General features: G+C 42.3%; 2 protein-coding genes across 7 annotated transcripts in view; one reads left to right on the top strand and one right to left on the bottom strand.

Annotated features, from left to right (window-relative positions):
• SMC6 (structural maintenance of chromosomes 6) overlaps positions 1–17,080 on the top strand; it is a 158,544-nt gene that overhangs the window by 111,025 nt on the left and 30,439 nt on the right. For 4 of the 6 annotated variants that reach the window (XM_058427001.1, XM_058427003.1, XM_032172282.2 and 1 more), the window contains one exon: positions 20–3,187. In XM_058427001.1, coding sequence (XP_058282984.1) covers positions 20–134 — 115 coding nt within the window. In that variant the 3' untranslated portion in view covers positions 135–3,187. Of the gene's footprint in view, positions 1–19; positions 3,188–17,080 lie in introns of those variants that run through there. The other 2 variants (XR_009209497.1, XM_032172283.2) reach the window with 2 other exon arrangements.
• The window catches only part of VSNL1 (visinin like 1), a 115,249-nt gene continuing 107,322 nt past the window's right edge, over positions 9,154–17,080 (bottom strand). The window contains exons 3-4 of the mRNA XM_032172280.2: positions 15,961–16,176; positions 9,154–10,395 (exon numbers count right to left, since the gene is read on the bottom strand). Of these exons, the coding sequence (XP_032028171.1) occupies positions 10,198–10,395; positions 15,961–16,176 (414 nt within the window). The 3' untranslated portion in view covers positions 9,154–10,197. The remainder of the gene's footprint in view (positions 10,396–15,960; positions 16,177–17,080) is intronic.

Genomic DNA, 17,080 nt, shown 5'->3' with positions numbered 1-17,080 from the left:
TTGGTTTTGCTTCTTCTAGTTCACTTCCCTCCAGTAAACTGATAAGAATTCTCCGAATGTCTGATCCTGAAAGAGGACAAACTACATTGCCTTTCAGACCTGTGACTCAAGAAGAAGATGATGACCAAAGTTGATTTGTAACTTAACATGCCTTGTCCTGATGTTGAAGGATTTGTGAAGGGAAAAAAAATTCTGAACTCTTTAATATAATAAAATGAGACTAGAGGCATTCTGAAATGAAAGAAACTCCTTTATATATCCAACCACAATCAAACGTATAAATAAGCCTAGAAAACCAACTACAACCAGCAATTTAAGATTACTATTACTTTAAGAAAATTAATTTCATAGTATTGGTTTTAAATCTTTTTAAGTTTTTTTATACCATCTATTTTTATAGATTCTTTTTCAGAAGTAAAATTTTGTACATATATACATGTACATATCTGTTTAGTTTGGGTTCATTTCTATAGCATTTTGTAAGAAAATAAAAGTTTGAGCACCTGATTATATTTAGTTTTGCTTTTCCAGATATTTACATTCTATAGTTACCAAAAATGGATGAAGGGAGGGATTTCTCATTGCAGAGGGTGGGGTGCAAGGGCAGTAAGACACTTGTACGGAGCACTGAAGCTTTGCCAACTTCTACACATGCCTTTTTCTCAGTCCTTTAATTGTCCACCCTACCAAGAGCTTGTAACCAGTATCAGAACTGGATAATGATGCAGTTTTTCACTCTAACCTCCAGCATGCTTGCCTGGTTTAAAAGCCCTCAGTTTGCAGTCCAGGGACTGTTCAGGCTTGTCCTCAGCTGAGAGGACACAGGCTGGAGGGACTGTGCAGACCAGGCTGGGAGAAGGGCTGGGAAGACTGGGAGTGGAGTGTGGATCCTCATGGAGCAGGAGAGTAGCTCGTGGCTTCAGGAGCCTGCGGCCATGCAGTTGATGGTGAGCTGACATCAATTCTAAGACATCCTAATTTAGGGGTGTTAAAAAATGTGCTGCTTAGAGTGATCAAATATAGTTATTGTAAAAAATGATATTTATGAACTTTTTATTTTAGAAAACATGAATTTTATTGCTCCCTGTATTCTTCGTTTGATACTAGGATTCATGCTAAACTTTTTAAGAATGTATTGGATATCAAGAAGCATTCCTTACATTAGTAGCAATAAATATTAGAATAAATATGAAATTGAACTATTGTCAGATAAAGGGCAGTATATTAAGAGCAGGGACTGTTCTCTAGTTATTGAGGAAAACTGGACTTTGTTTGTGTTTTTGGTAGAGGAAGAAGTTTAAGATACTTTAGTCTTAAATTGAGGTTTGTTGCCAAATGAGAAGTTCAAAAACTTGGGCTTTCTAATCTGAGAATTTCCAGGAGGAGGAAAGCGTGTGCTGAATATTTTAAACATTTCTCACCGATCATACAAAGTCTGATTTTTAAATTTACACTTATAATGCCTTTGTATTAAAACTATTTTTAACATGTGCTTTTCCAAATTAAAAATGAAGTAGAGTATACCAAATGCATAAACTTTTATTAGCTAAGGAACTAATGTCTGAATTTTGTTATAGTTTTGAATGTTGTGCTCTTTAATACAGAACGGGAAACATAATCGTCAGGTATCCCAGCATCTCTTGTTGAATTGAAGATTATTCATTGCTTTGGCCTCACAAAGTTTTGGTTTCAACTATCATAAGTGAAAATATCTTCCTTTAATGTTCTAAGTAGTAATAATATTACAAGAATGAAAGAATAAAAAATTGTTCTTTTAAAATATGTGTAACTTCTAAAAATAAAACTTAAAATTTATATGTATTAAGGTCATGCTTTTGTGAATTAGGGAAAGTAATTGACTAAATTGATCCTCTATGAATCGTGACCTAAGTACATCATACAGGTGGCTCTTCAGCCCCTAGTTTGTCATCAGTGCAGTTATCACTGAATGCAGTTCCAGAAAATAATAAAGGCTTACTTGGATCTTAAATCTTACCTTCTCAAATCTTTGGGAGTAGAAATGATTAAAATCATTCTTAAAGTGACAAATGTGATGAGTTTTCATAAACCAAAGTATAAATAATATAGTTACTCAAATTAGTGATCAACACTAAAGATTCAGTAATTGCCTTCTTAAATATTTTCCAAATCTTTATGTCTCATTTCTTCCATTTCCTAGTGCTTTTTTTTTGCGGGGGCAGGGGGACATGTCTTCCTCATGTCTGTTTATGGGACCAAAATGATTACATTCTGTGTAGAAAGCTGTTGACTGGTAGTCATGAATTGGATTAGAAACATTGCCGACTCTGACGAAAACCAAGCGGTCTAGAATATCTGATTAAAAGTTCTGAGTGCAAACTAGATGCAGAGTGTGGGGGAGAAAATGTTTATAAACTTTTGCTGGGGCAATACTTTTTTGGTTACATTTATGACTTAACTGTGCATCTACATATATGCCTTCTACTTTGACCAGTTCAGATTTTCAGAACTTGGTTTGAAATTTGCAGTCCTAAAAGTGTAGTTACCAATGTTTCATGGCTTGAACTGAATGCCCATGGACTTGAAGATATATCAAAATATTTATAGGAACAGGTTTTGTTGTTTAAGGGTTGGCAAAGTAATAATGTGGATATAAATAAGCTGTTTCTTTGAGTCAGCAAATGAAGTTTTCTAAAGCATATATAATATTGATAGTTAGCATGTTAATTTTGGCATTGGCATCTGGATAGAATCCATGGAAACAGGAGTGGCCTGAGTGTACTCACTAATTATAGCAAGCTTAGCGGGGCTTTTTCTGCCTAATTTTTCTCCAGTTTGGAAATGTAGAGATTAATTCATTAAAAAATGATTAAGTTCCCACCATGAGCTAGGGACTATTTTAATTACTGGGAAGACTGTAGTATTTAAAATGCTATACACATACTTAAAATACTAAATCTGTCCTCACGGAGTTTGAAATCTAGTTAGACACAGCAATACCGTACATAATCTTAGTGACTGGTCATTCTTATGAATAATAATAAAGCAGTGTAAGGATTTGAAAGGGCAGAGAGGACTGGGTTTTTTTGTTTGTTTGTTTGAGACAGAGTCTTGCTTTGTCACCCAGGCTGGAGTGCAGTGGTGCAATCTTGGCTCACTGCAGCCTCTGCCCCCCGGGTTCCAGTGATTCTCCTGCCTCAGCCTCCTGACTAGCTGGGATTATAGGTGCACGCCACCACACCCAGCTAATTTTATATTTTTAGTAGATACAGGGTTTCACCATGTTGGCCAGGCTGGTCTCGAACTCCTGACCTCAGGTGATCTGCCTGCCTTGGCCTCCCAAAGTGCTGGGATTACAGGCATGAACCACTGCACCCAGTCAGTATTTTGAATGGAGTGTCAAGGCTACAGAAGGCAATATTTGAGCAGAGGCCTGAAACAAGTGATAGAACAAGCTGTGAGGAGGAAAACGTGCAAGGCAAAGGTTCCAGGCAGAAGAAATGAGTGCGTGGGGCTTGAGATAAGAATGAACTTCACGTCTAGGAATTGTAAGGCCAGTGTTGATAGAGCTTAGTGAGGAAGGAGGATTGGTAGGGGGTGAACTTCAGAGGTAGGCAGACCGAGATCATTTGAGGCCCTTAAATTATGGGCCTTAAATTATACAGACCTGGTGTATGCATTTTAAAAGAATCCTTTGGCTGCTGTGTGAATAGATAAAGTGGAGCAAACATGGAAAGAGTATGAGCAATTTGGAGACTTGCAGTGCTCCAGGTAAGGGGTCATGGTGACTTGGAGTAAGGTGGTGGAGACAGAAACATTCAGATTTGAAATAGAGAGGCAGCAAGACTTACTGATGAGAATACTGGAGTTGTGAGAGAGGAATCAAGGATAATTTTCTTGGGGCCTGAGGCCTGAATAGCTGGATGAACAATGATTCATTCACAGAGGCAGGAACAATGCAGAAGTGGAGGGAGTAACGGACTGCCCTGTGGAGAGACGAAAGCTCTGGGCTGAATATGCAACCTTGAGATAACTGTGTAGATACTAACCAGCTAGTTAATCACGTACTTGATGGGTAACTTTACATTGGTAAATGTAAGAACTTGGAAAATAATACTATGACTTAGGATACTGAAGACCTGCAAAATGCTGGAAAAAAAATCAAATTGCATGCCCAAACTATGTGGGAAACTTAATTGTTTTCGAAAAAGAAGCTCAGGAAACAGTTTGTCATTTTACTTAGAAGCTATGATTGACCATTTCATGCTACACCCCTGTACATCCTTTGCCATGAGGCTCTCTGAAGACGTCTGTTTAGGCCTGTGCTTTACTTCTTGATGTGACTTCCAACTGTGTGGAAGAAATAAGCATCTGGCCTCTAAGAAACTAGTTTATATTCATCAGAGCCTGTAACCCTGAATGAATGAATTACAGGAAAAATGAAGCCTTAAAGCAGTATGATTTCCCTTTTAAAATAGTTTAGAGTTATTTACAGAATGAGAGGAAATATGGAAACTTAGGACTTCTAAATGCAGAAAGAGTTGAGGCTAGACAAAGTATAGAAAATCAGACACTTGGGGAGTTGGCCAGGCGTGGTGGCTCACGCCTGTAATCCCAGCACTTTGGGAGGCTGAGGCGGGCAGATCACTTGAGGTCAGGAGTTTGAGACCAGCCTGGCCAACATGTGAAACCCTGTTGCTACTAAAAATACAAAAATTAGCCAGGCATGGTGGCGTATGCCTGTAATCCCAGCTACTCAGGAGGCTGAGGTGGGAGAATCTCTTGAACCGGGAGGTGGAGTTTGTAGGAAGCCGATATTGTGCCACTGTGCTCCAGCCTGGGTGACAGAGCAAGACTGAAAAAAATAAAAAGGACACTTGGGGGCCTTTTCCCTTCAGAACAGCAGCAGGGCTTAAACAGCTAATTAACATGGTAATTAAAATGGCAGTTGAGTGTAAGCTAGAACCAGTAGAACCCAGGACTACTTGATTAAAGGAAGCCCGCGCAGTTAGTCCTTTCTGAAGGAACCGCAGTAGCTGGTTAGGATATCAAGGTAGCGAGGATTCAGGTTGCTGAGATACAATGTGTGTTTAAATGGAACTCAACTGCAGAGGGTTTAGTTAAATGTGCACATCAGCTAATGGCTACCTTCAGCATTGGGGCATGCAGCAATTATTTATTTCCTTTTATCTTCATTCTTTATCCACTGTAACAGGCTGTATTTTCCAAAGACGGCCATAGGGATAAATCCCTCCCATGTTCTCCCAGAACGTTGCCTTATAGAGTCTGATTCTCTTCTTAATCTGGTTAGATTTGTAACTCTCTTATAACCAACAGAATGCAGTAAAAATGATACTTTGTAATTCCCAAGGCTGGGCCAGAAAGGCAATGAAAAGGAATGAAAGGTCCTGCCTTGAGTCTGGAATACCCATGCTGGAGCCCTGTGCTGGCGTGGAGGCAGTCTGACTTCCCTGAGGCTGCCACAATGAGAAAGCCTAAACTAGCCCGTGTGAAGAAACCCTGAGGCTGCATGGACAGCGAGAGATGCCCTGCCAGCCCTCGGTTGCTCCAGACCCTCTATTTCACCATCTCCCTATAACTACCTGAGAGGTCCCAAGCCAGGCTGCCCAAGTGAATCATTTGAGAATTCATGGCCCACAAAAACTCAGAGATAATTCAGTAATCGTTTTAGGTCACTCAACTTTGTAGTGATTTGTTATACAGTGATAGTAACTGGTATCTGGAAGTATAAGTACCAAAATAAAAATAAGCTATGTGGCACTGGGTGGAAAGGCCTCGAGGAGACTGTTCATGAATCTAAAGGGCCTTGGCAGAAGCTGTTAGCAGAATCCTGAAGTCTCAAGGATGTTTTTGGGGAGAGCTGAAGGAATTGAGAGTGGGAGAAAAGGTATTTGGCAACACTGATGCCATGGTAACATGGAAAATAGGTGATGTACCCAATCAGTAAGGTGATCTAGCCAAGCAGATGTCTAGACAAAGTATGAAAAGGACCCCTTGGCTGCTCTTTGCTGCCTGTGACACAATGTGAGAAGAGAGATGAATGAAGAAAAGCAATTATATATAAAGGAGGTGAGACTATTTCTCATTCCCAGACTCTCTTCAAGGTGAAAACTGATTTTCAAATACGAAATGGCTTCAGTGCAAAAGTCAAATCCAGGATGGGACTGTAAGGTCCTCTGTGAGGACCTCAGAAAGATCTAAGGCAGTGTTTTTAGACCTTTTCAGACAGGCTGCAGTCTGCCTTCTAAAGATGTGCCTTTCGGGTTCCCTCCATTACACAGTAGGGCTTCTCTGATTATTAGGGGTGTTCTCACAATGAGCCTCTGCTGATGGAGTGGATTTCATAAACTGACACTTGAGAAACCCGTAAGGTTTTTAAAAGAACGTCAGCTTAGACCGAAAGACAAAGAGACAGTACAAAATGAAGAGTCTTTCTACTCCTGAAATTGTGTAGGCAGGCAGTAGATTGAGAAAACTACTCAGCGGTAAACACAATTTTTTTTTTTTTTTAATGAAAAAGAAAGGATGGCCCAGAGGGTAGAAACAAGCACAGAAAGCAGCGTGAAGAATCACGGAGAGAAACCCCCAGAGAGTAGGACCAAACCCTAGTCAAGGACCTTACAGGGTGTACCTGGCTGGATTTCAGAATTGCCATAGACCAGAGATTGCCATGTGCTTTCCCTTTCCCCCTTTTTGGACAGTGTGTCTATTGCGGTTATTCTAAGCCTGTACCACCACTGCATATTGCATGTGGAAGGGAAGAGAGGAGATCATTCTCTATTTCACAAGCCTTTGGATCATGAAGAATGTGACTCAGTGTGCTATAATTGAAGAACCACATCTGAGGAGCTTTATATGATGAGATCTTGGGCTTCAAGCCTGACCCTGAAGTCATAATGGTATGAGACTTCTGTGGTTTCTTGGGAGGGGATAAACAATCTTGCATGGGAAACGATGTGAACTGTGGCAAGGTAGATTGTAGCAGATTGTTTTCCAAAGATGATGGCAACAGTATCTTTTATGCCACATAATTCTTCTAGAACCTTGCCTCACCCCATCAAGAGATGGAGTCTGATTCCCTTCTTGAATGTGGATGGGCTAGTGGCTTGCTTGTTACCAGTAGAATACTGTGGAAGTGATACTTCGTGACCTCAGAGGCTAGGTCAGAAAAAATGATAAAACTTCCAACTTTGCATGAATACTTGTGCTGGAGACCAGAGTCCCTGTGTAAGTAATATGACTCCTCCTGAGACTGCAAGCGCAGCAATCCCCAATCAGTCCCCAGCTGCTCCAGGCCCATTTCAGCTCCAGCTGCCACCTGACTGCAACTGCATGAGAGACCACGAGGCGCAATCATCCATTTGAGCCCTTCCTTTTCAATTTTCTGGCCCACAGAAGCCAGGAAGAATAATAAAATGATTGTTTTCATTTTAAGCCACTGGGTTTGGGGGTAGGTTGTTACGGAGCAATAGTAACAGCCCACTCCCATCACCACCCAATCCTATAGAAACCATTATAATGTGATATTTCCTTTTATTTTATGTGACCTTAGAGTTCTTTTGTGAGAACGCATCTTTCATTTATTTATGAGTATAACACTGGGAAATATATTTTGCTTTTTTTCCCCCATTCAGCATTTTTTAAATGTCCATGTCGCTGTGTCCATTGGTCTGTTGTTTCCAGCTGCTGTGTAGCGTGCCATAGGATGTATCCACCATATTTTCCTTACCTATTTCTCTAGCGATAAACTGCTAGATTGCCTCCAATACCCACCTCGCAACCATCCTGGGACATGTCCCCTTGTAGCCCTCAGTGGGAGTTTCTTGGGATAATACACCTGGAGTGGGAATGCTGGGACAGAGGGAATAGTATCCTTGTAGCTACCTGCTGCTGGCCATCTCTCCAGGGTCACTGCACCAGTCCACACTCTCACAGCAGCAGGGACTTAGTTAGGCAAATAACAAGATGTTTGCTTGCTGGCCCAGCTTCTACATTTTATTTATTAAAAAAAAAAAAAAACAGTGAGTCTGCTAGAGGGTTTGTTTTCCATAAGTGCCCCAGATACAGTTCACTTCCTTTCATGAAGGTCTTACTTCAGATGTCACCTCACCAGCCTATGGGGAAGGGCCACCAAAGTATCCTGTCACTCTCCTCCTTGTTATCCTGCCCTGCTCTTCTTCATAGGTATTATAATTTGGCATTTGTCTGTGTGTGTATTTAGTATGTGTCCCTCTCCACACAAGAATGATGTTAGGTGCACAGTAGGTGACCAATGAAGAATTGTTATGAATGAATTACTCAGGGCCTGGTTTAACCGGGTGCTATTCTGAAGCCACTCCACAGCTCCTCACCTACCCGTCCTCACTTAGTGAGGAAGGAGTCTTGAGATGTACTGAGCCTCCCTGATCTCTCCCTGCCTATAGTTTGGGCTCACCATGCACAAGGGTGAAGGGTATTAGGGCATTCTATTCACATGTAGGACTATCTTCTCAGGGCAGAATTTTGGTTCTATCAGTGTTTCGGGACCACTGGTGTCCTAAATGTTCGTAATGAGGTCACCATTTCTTGTTAAATGAATGAATAGAATCATTAGACCCTAGTTGAGTGTTATGTAATAATCCTAAGACAAATAAAGAATGGTAAAAAAACGAATTTGATAAAAAGTACTTGAATAAATAATATAGCACTAAACTGTCTGTTACTAAAGCCATTAGCTATATGTGGCGAATTACATTTAATTACACTATAAAATTCAGTTCCTTAGTCATGCTAGCCATACTTGAAGTGCTCAATAGCCATATGTGCAGTTGTAGCTAGTGTGCTGTGCAGATGTAGACCTTCCCATCATCAGAGAAAGTACTATCGGGCAGTGCTGTGTAAAAAACTCAACTCTCTAGGGGGGCATGTTCTGAAAATGCAAACCTGCTTTTAGAGGTTTTGATGGCATCTCTTCTGCCTCCTTCAAGATCAAAAGAGTCAGAGTTCTGTTCTGTTATTAAAAATAACTACTTCTGTTATTTTTTGCCTACTTTAGATTTGGGAAGACAGACGTCTTCTTTCCTACTGACTTATGTTGGGGGACACCTGCAGCCTACCTACTGTGTGTGTGCAGCTCCACATAGTTGCATTGAACATACATTGTTAGCACCAAAGTCACACTGAGATAAAATTTATTGTCATAGAATGAACATTTTTTTTTTTCGGAATGAACAAATCTGTTTTACTTTTCACATGCCATGTTCATTGTCCCTCTTTTGGGAGCCTGGATGAAAAGTTGGAAAGTTGCTTTTTTCCCTTTTGTTGTCATTAATTCTTCAAATTCCAAAGTTGTATATTTAAGAATAGATTTAGTAAGTTGTTGCTAGCATCTGCTGCAATTTTAAAATTATAAAATAAGAATTGGGGGAAAATCAATTGTTATAAATTTATTTGGGACATTTATTGCCACCACATTGGAAGCCTTTGAAAATTCAAACAGAAACCAATACACTTCCATCTTTTTTACTTTCGATAAATAATATCTTTGTGTATATGTATATATATAGATAGATATACTTAATCAATAAGTTATTTAGCAGGGTTTTTACATTTTATACTGCATTCATCCAAAACAGCTCTTTCCAGATCGATAGGATGCAAATGAGGTAAGAATTAAGGCAAACCCAAAAGGCATGCAAATGTAGTACATTGATATTCACTGATAATACAAGCTCTTGTGGTGTGTGGACCAGACACAGGAGCCAAGGGTCCCTCTGTGTCTGTCCAATACTATTTTACAGGAGGGTAGTGACATAGCTTATAATTAAGTTACATTACTGTGGGGGTCTCAGTGCTACTAACATTATGTAATCAAGGAGATACGAGCATTAGCAAAACATGAACAAGAAATCATATAACTCTTTGCAGCACATTTCTGCCCAGGCTTTGGAGGAAGAGGGATTTTTATGAAATGATATTACACATATCACATTGTGGCAGGTTGTTTGTTTTGTTTTATATATGCTTTTAAAATTCATTAGCAAATGACATTCTCATGCACACAAGTGTTTCAAACACAAGAAGCAAGTCCATTTATAGGTAGTCCAAGCAATATTTGTGTGTGTGTGTGTGTGTGTGTGTGTGTGTGTGTGTGTGTGAATAGCTGCAGACTGAATGGAACATTGAGACTTTTGTGCAGTCCATAGCATTGACATCAGCTCATTTCTGGATGTCGCACTGCAGAAGTAATACAATGGAAGGGTCGCTCTTTGCAGCTTCTTTGAATTCATCCAGTGTAATCTGGTCATCTTTGTTCTTATCCATCTTGCTGAAAATCTTGTCTACTCGCTGCTCAGGCGTCAGGCCATCCTCATTCATTTTCATCATGATCACAGTGCCTACCATTTTGTAGATAGCCTTGGGGAAAAGAGCATTGTAGGTGATATTACCAGAAACCCAGGAGGACAGAGAGCTCTTCTTGCCTCCCTTTCACCTGACGGGATCCCACCCATCCTCCAAGCCTCAGCTTCCCCTTCCCCAGAGGAGTTTCACTCCTTGTGCTGCAAGTTTCTGTGACAACCCATACCATTTCCCCCATCAGAATACATCTCACCTTTATTAAAATAACTGCTTTGTCTTCCCCACTAAAGAGTACATTCTATGGAGCTAGGAACCACGTGCTCCTGTAAGTCCAGGGCTTGGTATGATGCCTGGCACATCATAGATCTCAATAAACACTGATCAAATGAAAAAGCTTTAGCTGCTGGAGCGTGGGATGTGGGGTAAGGGGCAGTAGGAGGGAGGGCCAGGTGAAGTGTTGAAAGATGAAGCTGGAGAGAGGGAAATGAGAAGCAGATCACAGAGTTTTCCTAGGATAGGATAAAGAATTTAACTTTAATTCAAATAACTCCTTAAATGCTATTGAATAAGAGATGACATAATCAAATATGGGTGAGTCTTGTGATCAATGGATATAGAAGAATTTGGGGTGGTTTCCAGGTTTTTGGCTGGAGGAAGTGGTTAGAAAGGGTGGCTCAATGGTGAGATTAGAAATAATGCATTAGGAATAGGTTCCGGGAGGAACATGATGGATTCAGTTTTAAACATTCTGCATCTAGGTGCAGGAAACAGTCAAAAAGCACTAGCCTTGGGGATTTAGGAAAAGATGAATTGTGGGGCCAACCGATTAGAAACTTAGAATCTAGTAAGACAACCAAGCCAGTTGTACCATTAAAATTGAACTCTGCAAGAAGTTAGTTTAGAGAGAGTTGTGGAGCAGGGATTCTGTTTATAAGTTAAAGAATAGAGTGAGAAGATTTTAATTATCCAGGCCAACTAATTGTATACAATTAATTCTTGATAGGGAATTTCCAAAGTATAAATTATTTTCTTTCTTAGAAAAGTGCCTTAAAAATAAATGCCCATCTATACAAAGACTTGCATGAGAACATTCATAGCAGTATTATTAATAGCCAAAATGTAGAAATGACACAAGTGCTCATCAACTGTAAACAAATAGGATACAGCTATACAGTAAAAAAAAATACTATTTTGGCAACAAAAGAGAATGAATATGCTACAACATGGATAAATCTCAAAAATATAAAGAAGCCAGACACATAAGGCCACATGTTATGTGATTCCATTTGTGTCAAATGCCCAGAAAGGCAGCCAAATCCATGGAGACACAGTGATGTGTTGGTTGCCTGAGCCTGGGGTGGGAGCAGGCCTTTGGGCATGAGGGATCTAACTGGGGGAATAAAAATGTTTTAAATTTACATTATGGTGATGGTTGCATGTCTCTGTACACTTAATAAAAATCATTTAAGTTGTACACTTAACATCGGTGAATTTATGGTCTGTAAATTATAACTCATAAAGTTGTTTTTAGAAATGCCAATCAGAGCAAACCACTAACTAGAAAGTGCTTTATTTAACAAGTTAAAATGTCCACTGAGATAAAATATTTTGTGTGTATTTACTTTTGTAGCTAGATGGTATTGATGTATCATGGAACACTTTAAGAAAATTGTCTCTAAAAGAGGCAGACTTTCCGAAATTTCATTTTGTGGATAATTGGTAGACAAGGTCCTGATTAGTCTAGTAGCCAGAGTGGTGCACAAGGGAAAAGCAGAGAATGTGTACTGTCTGGAATTTAAAAAGAGACAAATGGCCCATACACATGTAAGCTGCCACTCTCACCCTGGCCTTTAAAAGGCGAAATCAAAAGCCCTTACATGAGGCAGTGGGTATGAAGGCAGCAAAACAAGTGCACTATTAATAAAGTCAGAGTAGTAAGAATGTAAACACAAGAAGTCCCTCTTGGACCTCAGGAAGCAACTCTGAAAATGGCAGGATCTCGTTAATCATATCCATGACACAGCCCTACAATTGGGACTGTGAACACGACAACCAAGAAGGGCCATTTCAGATGCAGACTCTTACATATCACAAAGGCCGGGCATGCCAGACTCAGAACTCAGTGTGAACCTGCCCCTGTGGTCCCCAGCCCTGATGGACCTGTACTGACTTGCCTTTCACTGTAAACTAGAAAATTGGACAAAAATAAATGAAATAGCTGTTTTCAGACTTTACAACTGACAGTGCAAGACTGTAATTCCTAAGAGGTGGGAAACAAAGTAGATGAACCCTATGATCTCAGCCCGGAGTCCTTCCTGGACTACAGCACAAGGAGAAGGGTCCCAAGCAGGGCTGAATCACCTACTGGAGGAGACAACAATTGGAGGGGGAAGGTGACGATAGCCAGAAATTTCGGGGCAGAGGACCAGAGAGGGAGCCAGGCAGAAAGAAAGCCTCAGAAATCTGCCTAGGAGGACTCCTCAATGTTTGGAAACTAGGCTGCTCACAGAGGATAAAAGTTCACAAAGAAGTTTCTGAACAATAAGCTGAACAACTCTTGGTGCTCACACAGGCTTGCAGAGCATTCTAGTTCTTAATGCAAAGAGCTTGCTAAATACCTTGGCATTCAGGAAGGCTATTGTCCATTCTTCTTCTTTTTAAAGCAAAGCTTCTGGCAAGAGTTTTCTATACTCACTGTCTTTACTTCTTCCACTCCCATTCTCCTGGGCTGCTCTGATTAGGATTTTGCCACCAACTCCTCTGAAACTATTCTCAGCTAGTTCACCTATGGCCTCCAGGTTTCCAATTCCAATTGTCAATGATTACTTTTCTCCTTTTACTTCTCCTATCAATAGCATTTGACATGATTGCACATTCCATTCCTTCCCCACAAAACAGTGTGTTTCCCTTCCAGGACTTCTCACTTTTCCTTTTTTACTTTGACCTTTTTGACAATTCTTTCTCCATCTCCTTTACTGATTGTGCCTCATGTTCCTCACCTCTAAACATCAGGTTGTCCCAGGACCTCAGTCCTCTGGAAACCTCTTTTCTATTTATATTCTCTGTCTAGTTATACTCTGATATGTCTTCTTTCACTTAAATACCTGAATAAGTATCACCACACACGGGGCTGGTTCCCACCAGCCAGAGTAGAGAAACCTTACTAAATGTATGAGAAAATCAATGAGAACCCCAAAATGGTCACAAATTGGTCACTGGGCTAACTCACTGCAGAAAACCTACTCTCCATCTGCTCTAAAAGCTTAAAATTATAAAACTGCCTCAAAAGGATCACACTAATTTACATATAACTAACCTGCCTGTCAAAACTAATCTCAGCACTCTATAAATGAAGACAACAAAATACAGACAGTATAATGCAACACTCATAATGTCCAGGAACCAATAAAAATTATTACACGTGTCATGAAGCAGGAAAATGTGACCCATAATCAGGTGAGAAATCAATCCACAAAAGTTCTGAATAGAAGAAAGGAAGAGCTAGAAGTGATGGGGAGAAACGTGGAAGAACTAAGAGAAAGAAAAGCAGCCGCTGACAGCCAGGAAACGGCCTGGACTGCCCACCGGGCCTCGGTGCTGCCGGGAGCTGGCCCAGCCCTCACAGTCAGGTCTCACACCAAACATAACCAATGTCACAAAATGCCAGTGACCATGATGGAGCAAGGCAAAAACAAGACCACTCTGTCATTAAGTCTGAATACAGACACAAAACACCAAGCATCCCTGCTTCCTGCTATGATGAGTGACCACTGCTTCTTCACCCGTTAGAGCATTGCATCAGTCTGTGTGCCCTCCTCCTGGGTACCTAATCATAGCAGTGTCCCCACTCCCTGACAGTACCCAATCCATAGTAAACCTCTGCTTCTCCGAACCCTCCCCAAATCACCCTCCCAAAGTCCAGATCCTAGAAGTCCTTTCTAACACCCTCCTGCTGAATTGCCCCAAGATTCCTTCACTGCAAGCAGTAATAAAGTCAACTTGTGTAAGTGTGGGTACGTCCTTGGGGACTTTGGCTGAAGGGCATTGACAAGGATTAGAGAGAAAAGTTTTGGAGAGAAAGGGATTTGGTGGCCAATGAGGGGAAATGACAAGAAGTCAAAGAGGAGGAAAAACTTGGAAAAACCTACTCTGTAGGGAGCTTATAGAGAGACTTTGGAGGGAGCCAAGTTAAGTGTGGAAGATGGACAAAAGATTAAAGAGTGAGAAAGATGAGAAAATCAAGCCACATGTTCAGAATTGTTGTGCAGTATCTTTTCTGATAACTTGTTGGAAAAAAATATATATTTAATTGAATGAAGGGAACACAAGTAAAAAACTAAGACGTTAGTTTGCTGGATATATTTGAAAGGGAGTGGGCACTGAAGATAGAAGGGGAGAAGCCAACAGAGAAGAAGAGACTAAAGATGTGGAATGAGAGGGTGTGCAAGTGAACGAGGCCAGCTTCCCAGGCAGCAGGTTGATGGGTGACTTCTCTCTCAGGCTGGGAGGAGAGTGAGAGTCCTGTGGGACCTTGGGGCTTTGGCTTCTGTTTCTTGCAATCATCCCATTTTCTTGTGGGGATCCACCCTGCCTGATCTCAGCTCTTAGTGTCTGGATGGAGCATCCCCCCAGTTCCAGGATGGAGCACCTGGCTCTACCTTCAGCAAGTGGTACCTTTCTCTCCTTGGTCAGAGTGGCTGGTGCAGTCACTCAAAGGAAAGCTAAGACAGTCAGTCAGAGGAAAGCTACTGAACCATTGCATCCGCTATTGCATGCCTGCCAGGCTCCAGGCTGAGTCTGGGTTCTGGGCATGCAGCCGTGAGGGCAGAGCCTCCTCACAGATCTTGCATTCTGCCATATATTCCACTCAACAAGGTAATCTGGGGCAGGGACAAATGTTGGGACAAAACCCCTCTTGGTAAGGGTTAGATTGCTTTGGTGTGGGGGTGGAGTGGGCATATTTGGGAAGGTATGCAGGAAGGAAGTCCTCTCTGGGAGATGGGATAAGACCAGAGATGGGAGTGAAGTGAGGGAAGAGCCCCCAGAGGCCAGGGGAGGGCATGCTGGGAAGAGAGAGAGGAAGTGGAAGTCCCTGAAGTGGAACCGGGCATTAGAAGAAAACCAAGAAGACCTTCACATTGGGAATGCAGTACGCAGTGGGTGGCGTGGCAGAGGAATCCTGCGTTACTCGCAAACACAACGAGCAAAACCTGCTTGCTGTGGAATGATCAGAACCTGGAAGGATGTCCTGGGAGCCCCTGACAGCCTCGGGTCCCCACTAGGTGCAGCTGGAGTGAGGCAGAGCAGAGATACACCAAGTGCCAGAGAAACTGAGCCCATGACATCCTGTGTGCCCAGTAAGACAGGTTCATGGGAGATCCGGTAGTGAGTGAATGGCAGATGACAATGCCACCGTCATGACAGTATGGGCCCCATGGCTTGGTTCTGGGACCTCCCCAGCACTGTGCTGCAGTGGGGACAGAAGCAGGAGAAGTCTAGGTGTGGTGTGCAGCTGGCAGGGCTTGAGCAGAGAGAGAAGGAGCCACCAAGGCCTGCACCTAGGAGGCTGCCCTGGGGTCTCCTTCTGTGCCCACCATCCGCCAACCACGCCCCGGGCCTCACCTCGATGATCTCCAGCATCTCCACTCGGGTGATCTTGCCATCACCATCCAGGTCATACATATTGAAGGCCCAGTTCAGCTTCTGCTCAAAGCTGCCCCTGGAGGTGATGGACAGAGCGCAGATGAACTCTCGGAAGTCAATGGTGCCGTCCCCATTCTTGTCGAAGGTTCGGAAGGCATGCTGGGCAAACTTGGAGGCGTCTCCATAAGGAAAGAACTGCAAAGGAGAACACACACAGTCAGGTGTCGGGAAGGGATGGAATTGGGGCGACGAGTTAGGTTCCTAATGACGGCATCACAGGTGCTCCTGGGCGTTGTTGGAGCCTCACCCATTGGAGAGCGGTTTGGCCGGACTGTCAAGGCCAAGGGCAGGCATTAGAGGAGGCTTTCTCACAGCAGTGCTCAGGTACAGGCATCTCATTGTTTCCTGTGGGTGAGGCTGGTGACGTGGCTTTCAGTTGATGGGGCTTGGAGTCGGTCAACAAGCACCACCTGACGCTAGTGTTGCAGCATCTCAGCTCACTCCCCCCAGGAACAGGACTGAGGCAGACAGCAGTTTCTCTCCCCACACAAGTGGTGCTACACGAACTTCCGTGTTCCTCTAGATATGAGAATCTGGCTTCATCGCTGCCCAGTAGGGCCAGAGGGAGGGTGCCCGGACCTGGTTTCTCCTGCCACCAGCCCCCGTCCTGGTCCCACACTTATTCCCTCCCTGGGTGAGGTTCCAGTTTCTAACTTCTTTTTGCAGGGACTTTTCTTTTGCAGAACAGACATTTAAAACCCATTAAAAATAGAACATGACTGGGCTTATTTTTGAGAAACATAAAGAGGTTTCTTCACAGAGCCAACTGTCACCAGGGGTGTGTGGGAGGCAGAGAATGGACACAAGGAGGAAAGGGAAGCAGAGACCACAAGGAGGGAAGGCCATGGGGAATCAGTAGGCAGTGGCCTCAGTCCCCTTGGACATAAGCATAGGCCAGTCACAAACAGCAGGTAGTTCTGATAATTAACAAGGAAGAACTGCAAAGCCCCAAATACAACCAAAAACAAACCGTGTGCTATTTTAAAGCAGAGAAGTTATGTATGTGTTTCTGGATGAATAAATCTGGGTTCTGGGCTCT

The sequence above is a fragment of the Hylobates moloch genome, unplaced genomic scaffold (assembly GCF_009828535.3).
Source record: "Hylobates moloch isolate HMO894 unplaced genomic scaffold, HMol_V3 SCAFFOLD_13, whole genome shotgun sequence".
Lineage (NCBI taxonomy): Eukaryota > Metazoa > Chordata > Mammalia > Primates > Hylobatidae > Hylobates > Hylobates moloch.
This window is presented reverse-complemented; position numbering and strand designations above follow the sequence as displayed.